The 13738-nt window shown below is 35.7% G+C and overlaps 1 protein-coding gene across 3 annotated transcripts in view; it reads left to right on the top strand.

The window, feature by feature from the left end:
- The window catches only part of NUP205 (nucleoporin 205), a 116787-nt gene that overhangs the window by 94215 nt on the left and 8834 nt on the right, over nucleotides 1-13738 (top strand). For 2 of the 3 annotated variants that reach the window (XM_029234361.1, XM_029234360.1), the window contains exons 34-38: nucleotides 1019-1157; nucleotides 3189-3315; nucleotides 8319-8395; nucleotides 10412-10540; nucleotides 10762-10888. In XM_029234361.1, the coding sequence (XP_029090194.1) occupies nucleotides 1019-1157; nucleotides 3189-3315; nucleotides 8319-8395; nucleotides 10412-10540; nucleotides 10762-10888 (599 nt within the window). The remainder of the gene's footprint in view (nucleotides 1-1018; nucleotides 1158-3188; nucleotides 3316-8318; nucleotides 8396-10411; nucleotides 10541-10761; nucleotides 10889-13738) is intronic. The other variant, XR_003795346.1, reaches the window with a different exon arrangement.

Consider the following 13738-nt stretch of genomic DNA (forward strand, 5'->3'; position numbering starts at 1 on the left):
ATTTGTTGTGGATTTTCTTTTCTTGATGACTTGAATAGTATTTTATATTTTTCTCATTTTAACATTTTACCAACTGCTTGCTAATTTGAAAGCTTCAAGTGAAATTATTTTAAGTTTCAAACTTTCTAGCAGATTTCTCAGTTGACTTTGAATATGAATTTTTTCTTTTTTGTCTACATGGCTGCAGCATTGTTAGGGCCTATAGCATACCCTCCTACTGTTAAATAACAATTTAGGTCAGTTTGAGTAATTTTCCTCAAAAGATCCATTGCCAAATTGTATGTGTGAGTTTTTCAGGCTTAACTATAGAAATATTTTACTTCTAGAAAAGAAAATTTTTTTAGTATAACTTTCTAAGGTTTTAAACACGAGAGTTATTACTTTCACCTTAGGTGAAGAGGATTGAGTAAATTGTATTCCTCAGTTCATGACACATTATTATTGCCTGCCTTTGGAAAGCCTTTCTGTTATTTCTTTTTATTTCCATATTCTGCTTTCATTCTCTTCTCTTCAACAGGCAACCATTTATTTTGTTCAAAAATTTAAATAGAAATATTTACAATAAATAATAGTTTATTAATAGTGTTCTGAGACCTCATCTTAAAGGTTAAGTGATTTTACAATCTCATTTTAATTTTTAAAATCTTGTTTTATTTTATATAATGGACAATGTAGATTCATTTTTGGCTTTGGGTGTACAAGAGGGAAATTTGGGGAGAGTAACTTTTGTTTCTGTCTGTTTCTCACATACAGTCTCTGTGGCCCAAGGGAATATTTAGAGTAGAATAAGTATGTTTGGGGAATTTTAGCACTGTCTTTTCAAGTTTATGCAATTATTCTTTACGAAGATTTTTAAAAATTCAGATTTTTTCACTAACTGTACCTCTGGGATACAGAGTCCTCATTAGTAACTTCACATCTTAATTAGCCACCTGTGATTGTTTGCCGTGGAGATGCTCGGGGACTGTTTTAACTGTTGGACTGTTGCTCTCTCCTTGTTCACTGGATGCAAATCAAGCATGTTTGGCCTGAGAGATGCCCCAGTGTTCATCCCTACTCCAGTGGACCGGTACCGCCAGATTCTGCTTCCAGCTCTCCGCTTGTGCCAGGTCATCCTCACGTCTAGTATGGCCCAGCACTTGCAGGCAGCAGGGCAGGTAAGAGGAATCCTTAGTGTAGAAATCATCAAGTGCAAAATCTTTATTTTACAAATGCAGAAGCCCTAGGCATAGAACGCTTAACGTGAATTTACCTTAACCGTTCTGTTTGTGGCAGAGCTGGGTATTGAAAATAGACCCCTTGCACTTTGCTCTGAACTTTATCGGTCTGTTTTTGTACTCTTGTTTGAATGAAACACCACAGCTAATTAATAGAATAGTGAGATAGAAGGCAAGAGATCTAAATTTGTTGTTGTGCAAAAGGAAGCAGTTATTGTGATAGAAATAAGCTGTCTTCTAAAATGTAATTTAACCAGGTATTTATTAGAGAATGCTGTTCCTTTATTAGACTTTGCAGAAAATACAAAAGATAGATGATGATGCCACATTTAGTTGTGATGTTTAAAGAATGAGTAATTTAAATAAGTGAGTTTCTAATAAAATATTTTTCCTTCAAACACCATAAATTAGTTTTATTTTCACTGCTTTTCAGTGAAATCTTCAAAAATATGTTTGTTTCTTAGACTAACAATGCAATATACAATTTAACCTTTTACTGATTAATTAGGCTTATCACTAAGAATCTGCAGTTTTTTATTGTGTTGCTCTATAATTATGATACCCTCAGGAATTAGGACACATCCTAATAATTTATGGTGATTTTATCTGCTTTCCCTGCCATCAGTCTTCAGGCATACCTTCCCAAGATAGAATGCTGCTGTTTCTAGTGTGCTACCTGATTTTATATTGCGTTAGTCTAAGTGACATTCTACCCCTTTCATATGCGGCCTTTGAGTCAGTTCTTTTAACACTCAAAAACTTTGTCTTCTACTTTCTCGAGATTAAGGTTTTTTAGAAGAAGTGGGACATTGTGATACAAGGCCAGTCTTATACTGAGCATAGTGGAATTACTTGAGTAGGTTCTTTAAAAAATACAGATTACTGAGTTTCATGTCCAACAATGATGGACTGAGGCCAGGAATTTGTATTAAAAAATAAAAGTGGCACAGTTCCTGAGAGATTCAGATGTTCAGCCAGTTGTGGTGTAGTCCCTGCCTTCAGGGAATCTATAATCCAGTTAAGAAGATGTTGGAATGTGAAAATGAGTAGAGTCTTCTATGGTGGTACACTGTAAAATGCTAAGGTGAAAGGGCAGAGTTTAGAGGTCAAGATTTGTATCTCATTTATTTTCATCATATCAAAAGGAGAGTTAGACAAAAGCTTTTATGTGATTGTCCCCATGTCACACTAGTCAGACTTTCACAGAGCAAACTTGAATTCAGTAAGTCATTTTTTTAAAATAAATTTATTTATTTATTTATTTTTGGCTGCATTGGGTCTTCATTGCTGCACGCAGGCTTTCTCTAGTTGCGGCGAGCGGGGGCTACTCTTCGTTGTTGCGGTGTGTGGGCTTCTCATTGCAGTGGCTTCTCGTTGCAGAGCACGGGCTCTAGGCACATGGGCTTCAGCAGTTGTGGCACGTGGGCTCAGTATTTGTGGCTCCTGGGCCCTAGAGCGCAGGCTTAGTAGTTGTGGCGCATGGGCTTAGTCGCTCTGTGGCATGTGGGATCTTCCCGGACCAGGGCTCGAACTCGTGTCCCCTGCATTGGCAGGCGGATTCTTAACTACTGAGTCACCAGGGAAGTCCCAGTAAGTCATTTCTGAACACACTCATTTTAAATTCATGTTCTAGTTCCATTTAGACAAAAATAAAAAAAAATAGGGGTCAAATAATAGTTTTCATACAGTAGTCCCAAGTTATATTATACTCTTCTATAGTAGCTTCTAAATGTATTAATCTCTAAACTTTGAAATAATCCTTATCTTTAGCTTTCTTATGAAATTTAGTTAGATGTTTGCTTCTTGAAGAAATAAACTACATAAATGCAAAAGACAACTGCTTATCTAATATTCTTCATTACATTAAATTACTTGCTTCAATGTTATTAAACAGATGGATATAAATTTATAATACAATTTTCTACTCTTCCACCTCTGTTTTTCCATTTCCCCTCCTTTTCTTCGTCTTAGGTGTTGCAGTTTCTCATTTCTCATTCTGACACCATACAAGCAATCCTGCGCTGTCAGGATGTTAGTGCTGGGTCTTTGCAGGAATTGGCTCTGCTGACAGGAATTATAAGTAAAGCAGCACTTCCTGGTGAGTTGATTATGTTGAATGGATTTTTACCAGTACTTTACAGACTGACATACACTTAATAGAATGAGGTTATTATTACTTTGCAGCTATATATGACTTATTTGAGATTGGAACTAACAGAGTTAACTGCCTTTTTAAAAAAAAAATTATTGTTATTTATTTCATTTTTGGCTTCGTCGGGTCTTAGTCGAGGCACGCGGGATCTTTGTTGCGGTATGTGGGATCCTCTGCTGCGGCATGTGGGCTTAGTTGCCCCGCGGCATGTGGGATCTTAGTTCCCCGACCAGCAACTGAAGCTGCGTCCCTTGCATCGGAAGGTGGATTTTTAACCACTGGACCACCAGGGAAGTCCCCTTAACTGCCTTTATTTGAAGTAATATGTTTATAAAAGTGATATATGGTCAGTATAAAAAATTCAAAAAGTTCAAGAAAATAATTAACACTCATATCCCACTATCTAGAAATTATCAAATGTTAACATAGATAAGTAGCTTTTCAAACATTGCTCTATGTATATGTATGTATTCGTGCGGGGGAGGGGCGGTGGAGAGAAACAGACATACAGAGGTACTTTACGAGAATGGGATACCTTTTACATTCAGTTTTAGAAAACAGCTATTTAATTTTACGTGAACTTTACAGATGAAAAACTAATTGAAGAGAAACTGAAGACATTGATGAATTCCAGACAAATGTTTCTTTACTACAAGTGTACAAGAGATATTAGTTCTTAAAAGATCACTATGATTAAGAAGAAAAAAAGATTATGATAAACTACTAAGATATTTTGGTCATTAAAAAAATTTTTTTTACTACATATAAATTTTAGACAGGGGGCTTCCCTGGTGGCGCAGTGGTTGAGAGTCCGCCTGCCAATGCAGGGGACACGGGTTCGTGCCCCAGTCCGGGAGGATCCCACATGCCGTGGAGCGGCTGGGCCCGTGAGCCATGGCCGCTGAACCTGCGCGTCCGGAGTCTGTTCTTCGCAACGGGAGAGGCCACAACAGTGAGAGGCCCACGTATGGCAAAAAAAAAAAAAAAATTTAGACAGAATCAACTAACTCCTGATGTGAAAGATGAAGTAATGAGTTATTTTACACTTCTTCTTCCACCCTCATGTTGTTTGCTTGTATTATTTTTACTTTGTCAAGTAAATATCATTTATATTCAGTCTTGTAACCATAATAACTTCAGCTATTTAGTTATACTTGTATATTTACATGGATTCACAGAAAAACACCAATTCTTTTTTTTCCTCCTATAGCTTCACCATTTCTGAGTTCTTTCTTTTGATTTATCTCTTGGTGTTTTTAATTTGTATTGAGGTCTCCTCCCCTAAGAAAAAGTATATAATCTTCCCTGAACTCTCTAATGTTTACAAACATCTAAAGGTTGCCTTTATTCTTGAATGAAAGCATGGCCTACTATTAATAATAATGTCATATTTTTTTTACAAATGAGGAAACTGAGGCACAGAGAGGTCAACTTGTCCAAAGTCACACAAATAATACTGTAGGGTTTTTCATGCAGTGTGGCTTCTGAGTCTGTGTGCTTCACTACTAGCCTATACTACCTCCATCTTTATATTGCTGTGGAGAAGTCTGAGGCCAACTTCTGTTTCTGCCCCAACACCCGCAATATTTTTTCTTCTCTGGGCATGCCTCAGTGCCTGAGCCCTTTGTGTTGGGAGAAGGAGAGAGTTTGGAAGGGCAGAGTGCAGTGCATATTAAGGTACTTAGAGACTGTGCTCATTCTGCGGAGATCCCAGGGTCAACTCCACCCAGCCTTGGAGTGTCTTGGTCCTGTGTGCTTATTATGTTCATTTCCCCACTTCATTCCAGTGTCCTGAGATGATACCAAGACAGGCTACCCTTGCCTTTACTAAGGTCCCATAGTGCTATGTAGTGGTTCTTCTCCAAATGGTTTTTACCTTGGTTTCTCCTAATTACTTAATTTACTTAATCACCCGAATGTGCTTCTTCGCAAATTTTGGGGTCTCCATGAGAATTTGCAAGAGTTTGTTGGCTTATCTTCTTTTCTCTGTACTGCTTCTGAGGGGTGGGATGAGGGTCATGAGTTGAATTATGCTACTTACTCCCCTGGAATTTTCTTCATCTCCCCTTTTTTTTTTCCTTAAGCACCACCATGCTTTAGTATTTATGGTGTAATTTGGCCCCTTTCCCTTTTTGGTGAATTTCATTTATTTGTAGGTTGATTATAGAAGGGACATTCTATGATACTACTTCATTCTGCCATCTTAATCCAGAAGTCCTGAGTTAGTACAGAGAGAATTTACCTTTTATCAGATCCTCTGGCAAGGTGATTTTATCAATGAATTTTCCTTTCGTTCCTTTTATTTTGTTTTTGTTTTTGCGGTACGCGGGCCTCTCACTGCTGTGGCTTCTCCCGTTGCGGAGCACAGGCTCCGGACGCGCAGGCTCAGCGGCCATGGCTCACGGGCCCAGCCGCTCCGCGGCATGTGGGATCTTCCCGGAGCGGGGCACGAACCCGTGTCCCCTGCATCGGCAGGCGGACTCTCAACCACTGCGCCACCAGGGAAGTCCCCTTTCGTTACTTTTTAAAAATACTTGAAATATTCTGTATTTTACTAATAGCAGCATTTAACCCTGTCACTGTATTAAAATTATCTTCAGAAAGGCACAGTTTATTTTAACATGCTCGTGGTATATTCAAACAAAATAAAAGAATAAAGCACCTTGACCAGCAATTCCTGCTCCCTAAAAGGAACCAATTATCAATTTATACTTTGTTTTTCTAGCAGTTTCTCTGCTCGTGGTGTAAAAATTTTTTCCTCCCTACACAAATGAAATACCATACACACTGCTCTGTAAATTTTTCCCAACATTGTGTCTTGGGGATTTTTTCTCATCGGCATGTATAGATCCTACCTGACTCTTTAATTGGTGGAATAGTTTTCCAATTGTGAGGTGGTTACCCAGACCCCTATGACACGTTGACTGTTTCTGATCTTTTTAAAAATGTCAAACAGTATGGCATTTAATAACTTTGTGTGTGTGTGTGTGTGTGTGTGTGTATACGTATACATATACATTTTTATATATTTGAGCTGGTAGGCTTGGTAAGTTCCTGGCAGTGCTTTGTCAGATATAAATATACTTTTATATATATCTATATCTATATATATATATATACATACATATATACCATTACATACGTGTGTGTATATATATATACACACACACTTTAAAATAATTTTAAAAGATAATGCCAAATACCCTCCTAATTTTTTAAAATAACTTTAAAAAATAATTTATACTCCTCTTAACCCTACTCTGCCCAGTTCAGCCCTTGCTTACATATGGTTTTGTATTACCCTGTAATTTTACTATATGGTTTTGTCTTAAATGCTTAGCCCAGTACCAGATATGTTGTACCTCCTCAACTACTTATCATCAGGTTAATTTTTTATCTGTGACCCACAGATATTCTGTAAAGTGTTTTGGAGTTGAGGATGATATATATGGTCCACAGCACTCAGGTGGCACGTAGCAGAAAGGTCTTAAGAATATGAGAATTGGACTTCCCTGGTGGTCCAGTGGTTAAGACTGTGTTTTCACTGCAGGGGACACGGGTTCGATCCTTGATTGGGGAAGCTCCGCGTGCCACTCGGTGCTGCCAAAAGAAAAAAGAATCTGAGAATTGCTAGTTTTTTAAAATAGAGGCAGCAGTTGGTGTGCAGGAGGAATGAAAGAACTGGGGAACAGCAACACAGGTTGCAGAGATCAGAAAGATTAAGGACAAACAGGAAAAAGCCAAAGTTCCATGGTAGTGTTAAGTGCAAACTCCAGCTTTCAAGGGGTTAAGATGGAAAAGGAGGGCATAAGAATCACAAGCAACAAATGGAGAAAAAAATATTTCAAGAATTTGATATTAACTAGGGTTTTACTTGGTTTTGTTTTGTTTTGGAGTACAAGGGAGACCTGAACACATTTTTAGATAGTGCGGAAAAATCCTCTGCAGTAGGGTAAATTTTAGAAAGTAATTAAATAAAGTGATTCTGGGAGCCTACTCCCCGTGGAGGTGGAGGTGGGAAAGGGAAAGGAGCTAGTGGAGCAGTGAGGCGCAGGTGAGGTAACAAGCCAGCATGTGCCAAGTGATATGAGTATTTTCTGTAGGTTTGTGTAGAGGTTGATGGGCTGAGAAATCTAAAAGGAGGAAGGCTTGTCATTATAAGGAGCAAAGGATAAGGTTCCAGGTTATGTGCTATGGAGTGTATGCTTGGAAGTAAGAAATGGATTAAAGGGATTGTGAAAACACATGGATAGTTAGGGTGGCTGGGACAGGATCAGCTGGGTTCTCCTCATGGCTACAGTCATAGAACAAAGAAATAAACCAGTGGAGAGAATGACCCATGGGTTTGCTTGGAGGGCTCAATAGAAATAAAGGGAGTCCATGGTACTATAAAAGGTTGATCAGCTTTAGGGATTTCGTAATGGGTCCAAACTGAGAAATTGAATGGCAACTTTTTTGTGTATATGTAAACTGTACTTTGCCTAAGGGAAAAGAAAAAAAATCAAATGGTACAATACATAGACGAGATAAAAGAAAAAATGCATTTCATTTTTAGTGTTTTATATTCTGAACTGTTACATGAGAAAGTAATTTACTGCTGAGTTTAGAAAATTTTAGCTTTTATGTTTATAAATAAAAAGTTGATTTTTCTCAAAAACTTTGAAGTGCCTTTTTGAATTACTGATTCAGTCTAGATTTAGCTTGCATATGACTGAATATGTGGTGTGCTACACTTACATATTGTGTGGTGGTACACAATCTTTGTAAAGTCGTATTTCTCAAACCTCCTTCATGGCAGAGTCTGTGTCTATTTATGCATATATATGTATATAAATATATATATTTATACATATATAAATATAAAATAGTAAAACTACCATTCCTGGTTTTTTAATGTTTTTAATTTTTTGATTATAACACTACATTTAAAAGCATTCCAAATTTTATAGGTATACTAAGTGAACTTGATGTTGATGTTAATGAAGGATCTCTAATGGAGCTACAGGGACATATTGGAAGATTCCAGGTAACTGATTCTTTCTTACTTCTTTTTTATTTTTTAAATAAAAAAATTTTTTTTTACTTCTTTAAAGAGCAGCTATAAGACTTGTAACAAAATACAACAGTCCTCTCACTGCTCCTCCCCATTCTGCTCCCTGAATTTGGGTAAACCCAGCGACGGTTTTAATTGATTCTTTCATATCTCTATATAATATGCTTACGTTACTACTACTTGATTTTCCAATTTTAAGAGTCATCTGTTGACCTTCTATCGAGAAGGATGAGAATTTAGATCTCTTTACTCCTGTTCTTCTGTCATACAATACGTACCTCTCTTGTAACGTGTCCCCACCCCCAACTCTAATCATATCATAATTTCGATTAGATTAATATTTAGTGTTATATTATTATTACTATGAAATGTCATTTATGAATAAGCCATGGATGGACCATATTTTACTTTTCTATACAACATTGTTTTTCCTAGAGTAAGTGTTTCTTTTTTTTATTTGCTTGGTTTTATGTACTTATTTCTAATTTATTCCCAAACTCTCCTCCAGTTATATCATCTCTTTTCAATATATTCAAACAGAGTAGATAGCTTATCAATTAGATATTTTATTGCAGTCTTTCTGGGAGCCTCCTGGCCTGCTTTGATTTGAGCACCTTCACTTTTTTTTGGCTGCAGAAGAATTATATTTATATTCCATTATTTTTGATACAGTAATTTTCTTAAACAGTCCTCTTTTCATGAGCTGTTTTTCAAGTTTCCAAAAGAAAAATGCTGCCATCAGCATAATTGTTATCACTGCGTGCATGGGTATACAAGTAGTACATTTTGAGTCATTGTCAAATAGCACTCCAGAAAGGCTTGTACTCTCTCTAACCAAGCCAAAATACTCTGTTTTGTTTTGTTTTTTTAAGCCTTCTAACTTTTTTCACTGGTGGGGAGAAAAAAATATTTTTGATGCATCTTTCATAAGGTAGCCTCTGGAAATGTGATAGTGCATCTGTTTTTGTCTATAAGAATAGCAAACAGCCAGTTTTAAGATTTAAAAAGAGTATTTTGACAAATTAAATTTACATTATAATCTCCTTAGTATGTTTTGCCTTATCCATACTTATTATTTAAACTAACATCAGTTTAAGTTAGATATTATATAATATATATGGATGTATATATGTAGGGGTGAATGTGTGTATGTGTAATACCAATGTTTTAAACGTGTTTTTATTGTGCACTTACTATGTGCAGAACACTGTACTAAGCACTTTAAATACAGTTCAATGTCTCAGGTAATCCTAACAATAATCTTCTAAGGTAGGAATTGCTATTATCACTCTAGAAATATGAACACAGAGGCTTGAGAAAGTTAAGTAACTTGTCCCAGGACATATAGCAAAAAGTCTTGTACCTGTAATTGGAACCCACATCTCTGATTCTGGACATACTGCCAATTTTGCAAAGCTTGTCCTTTCCCGCTGAGAACCTTAGGAACAATTATATTCTCAGGTGAAAAGTACCAACATTTCAAACAAATGAGCTTTGCGATTTATCTGCCAAGGTTTCTTCTGTGTTCCCAACTCCTTTTTGAAGTCCCCAGAAGCAGCCACAGGAGTAAGAGCCTTTAAATTTGAGCCTTAGTAGACAAAATTATCACAAATCTGCTTCTGTTTGCCATCTCATTTTGCTTCTCATTGTTTATTGATTAGTATTTATTTAATGGGAATCTACTAAGGAATTATTTGGTGTGATACAAAAAATCTTTGGCAAGCACTTAGATTTTAGTCGGGGTTAACTGCTAAAAGAATATAATATTCTTTTAATGAGTTGTCTGCCAAGTAAATACATTTGCAGAAAGGTAAATTTTAATATTGCTAACTTTAGTTGAGTCAGTTGGAAGTAAGAAATTAGATGCTTTAAAGAGTGATTTCACTCCCCACTGAGTTTTTCTTTTTTATCTCCCTCAAGAAAGATAGGTCACTAACTTTAAACATATACAACTAGATATGAATAAGAAAGTATCTTTTCTTTCCTTAGCGCCAGTGCTTAGGACTACTAAGTCGCTTTGGTGGCTCCGACAGACTGCGTCAGTTTAAATTTCAAGATGATAATGTGGAGGGGGATAGAGTGAGCAAGAAAGATGAGATCGAACTGGCTATGCAGCAGGTAAGAGGAGTGAGAGTTGTATAGCTATTCTTTAAGCTTTTTATGTTTTTGGAGATATTTGAGGAAAATAATAGATGTGGGTAATTTTACAAATTGATTTGTAACTTTGTTGTAATTTTACAAACTGATCTATAACTTTGTTCTCCTTCAAATCTGGATTTCCATGATATGAGGCATTTGGGGAGCTAATATTTTTGTTACTGCTTGTTCTTCCTTTGTAGATTTGTGCCAATGTCATGGAATATTGCCAGTCACTCATGTTACAGAGTTCCCCTACCTTTCAGCATGCTGTGTGTCTCTTCACCCCTAGCCTGTCAGAAACCATTAATAGAGATGGGCCCCGGCAAGGTGAGCTAGCTAGTTCTTTCTTTCTGTATTTGAGGAATTAAGTTGCCAGGATTATGACAAGCTCTAGTTGGCCCCAGTAAGATGCAATTTTTTTTTTTTTTACCACGAGTAATGAATGGGAAATTTTTAAAACGACTTCTTTAAGAAGGAGTGATGAGGAGGTACTCTTGTCAGACCTGTGGATACAGCTGGAGAACTGGAAAGAATAGAGAAATTTAAGATTTTCTGAGGATGAATCTGGAAGAGCCGTGTGGGGAGAGTATAGTTTTATGTAGCATGTGAGACCCAAAAGGCTCTAGGATTGAAGAGTAAACTAGCCAGGTGAAAAGTATGAAAATAGACAGTTTGTATGTTAAATCATGTTAAGCTGAATTTAGTGTCTCAGTTAGGTTTTGTATTTAGCTCCAAATTTCTGTAACATAGCAAAGTAAAATTTCGATAGTTAGTAAACTGATGTAGCCTATGATTCCCTAGTGACCCAGTAGGGAAGATTAGGAATATGAGGCCGGATTATGGATTGGTTAAAGCTTTTGTCCCATGGGACATTCAAAAGCCAAAGCCCGTTTGGATCTTGGTGGTTGTATTGTGATGGACTTGTGATGATCTCAAGAAACCTTTTGTTTGAGATTTCTGTGAATCATTTTGTCACATTTTCATTATCTTCAGGATCTTATTTTCTCTGAAAATTGCTTAATCATGTAAAATATCTATTTAATAGAATAATATTATGAAAAAATGTTATGCCAAGAACTCTTGTTTGTCTAACTCCATTATAAAATGTCCTAGCAAGCGGGATTAAAAGAAAAATGTTTTTATTGAGGTTTTTTATTTACATACAACAAAATATACCCATCTTGGGTGTACAGTTTGAGTGCTTTTTGTAATTTTATGCAGTGTGTAACCACTACCACAACCAAAATATAGAATAATTCCCTCATCCTTAAAAGTTTCTTCTTGTCCCTTTGCATGTGATTGTTTCCTTTGACCCCTGGTCAAGGTGTCTATTATTTTGCCTTTTCCAGAATTCTATATAAATGGAATCATACAATAATGTAGTGTTTTTTGTGTTTCGACTTCTTTCATTTAGCTCAGTGTTTTTGAAATCCATCCATGTGTGTATTACTATTTTGTTCCTTTTTATTTCTGGCTGGTATTCCATATTAAAAATATACCATAATATATCTCTTCACTAATTGATAGACATTTGGGTTATTTCCAGATTTTTAGCTATTGTGAATAATGCTACTATGAATATTTGGATATAAATCTTTATGTGGACATAATGTTTTCATATCTTTTGATTAGATGCCTAAGAATGCAATTGCTGGCTTCTGTGGTATGTTTAACTAAATAAGATACTGCCATTCTGTTTTACAAAGTACAGTCGTTTTGCATTCCTACCAGCCATGTATAAGAGTTCTAGCTGATCCACATACTTGCCAGTGCTTGGTTTGTCAGCCATTCTAGTGGTTGTGTTGTGATATGTCACTGTGATTTTAATTTGCATTTCCTTGATGACTAGTGATGAGCCTGTGTCCAGTTTTAGTACTATTTGTTGAAAACATTATCTTTTTCTGTTTGGATTACTTTGATACCTTTTCTCAAAAATCAATTGACCACATAAATTTGCGTTTATTTTTGGACTCTTGATTCTGTTCCATTAATCTGTATGTCTGTTCTTTCTCTAGTACAACACTGTCTTTATATACTTACTTATTCTTCAATAGCTTTATATCAACAGTAAGTCTTGAAATCAGGTGGTTTAAATCCTCTAGCTTTGTTCTTCTTTTTCAAAATATCTTATGGTTTACATGGTTTATTTCTTTCTGTCCATTTATTTTCATCCTATCCATGTTTTTATGTTTAAAGTGCATCTCTTGTACACAGCAGAGAGTTGAGTCTTTTTTTTCTTTAATCCATTTTGACTATCTCTGCTTTTAGTGGTGTGTTTAGTCCTTTAATATTTAATATAATTATTGATATGATTGGACTTGGGTCTATCATTTAATTGTTTTCTACTTATTAATTGCTTTCTACCTCCTTTCTCTGTTTTTTTGTTTTTGTTTTTCCTTACCTGCTTTTAAAAAAAGTCTGTTTTATAGAATTGATTTTAATTTTACCATTGGGTTTTTACCTACACTTCTTTGTATTATTTTATTTTTTTAGGAATTGCCATCGTTTTTCACAGCCTATTTATTGTTAATATAGTACTACTTCATTCAAAATTTACAACTCTTACAACTGTATAGGCCCACATTCCCCCCTTCTTTTATGTTGTAATTGTTACATGTATTACATCTACATACACTATAAATTCCCTTAGACAATAATTTTTATTTCAAACAATTTAATGCTTTATAAGTAAAGAACAAAAGGGTAAAAAGAAAAAAAGTCTTTTGCATTTATTTAGATATTAAACACATTTGATGCTCCTTATTCTTTCTCAATGATCAGAGTTTCCACGTGGTGTCATTTCCCTTCAGACCGAAAAATTTCTTACATAAGTATGGGTCCGTTAGTGATGAATTCTCTTAACTTTCTTTTATTGAAAATGTCTTGATTTTGCCTTCATTCTTGCAGGATAATTCTGCTGGATATAGAATTCTGAGCTGGTAGTTTTGTGCTTTCTGTACTTTAAAGATATGGTTTCACTTTCTTTTGTCTTCCATGATTTATAATGAGAAGTCAGTCATTGATGGGAATATTGTTCCTCTATATGTAAAGTGTTGTTTTTCTGTTGCTGCTCTTGAGATGTGCTCTTCCTCTTTAAACAGTTTGACTGTTAACGTGCCTTGGTGTGGGCATCTTTGTTTTTATTCCGTTTAGTGTTGTTGAGAATTTTTTATCTAT

Source organism: Monodon monoceros, unplaced genomic scaffold (assembly GCF_005190385.1).
Source record: "Monodon monoceros isolate NGI ecotype Baffin Bay Population unplaced genomic scaffold, NGI_Narwhal_1 Super_Scaffold_2, whole genome shotgun sequence".
NCBI lineage: Eukaryota > Metazoa > Chordata > Mammalia > Artiodactyla > Monodontidae > Monodon > Monodon monoceros.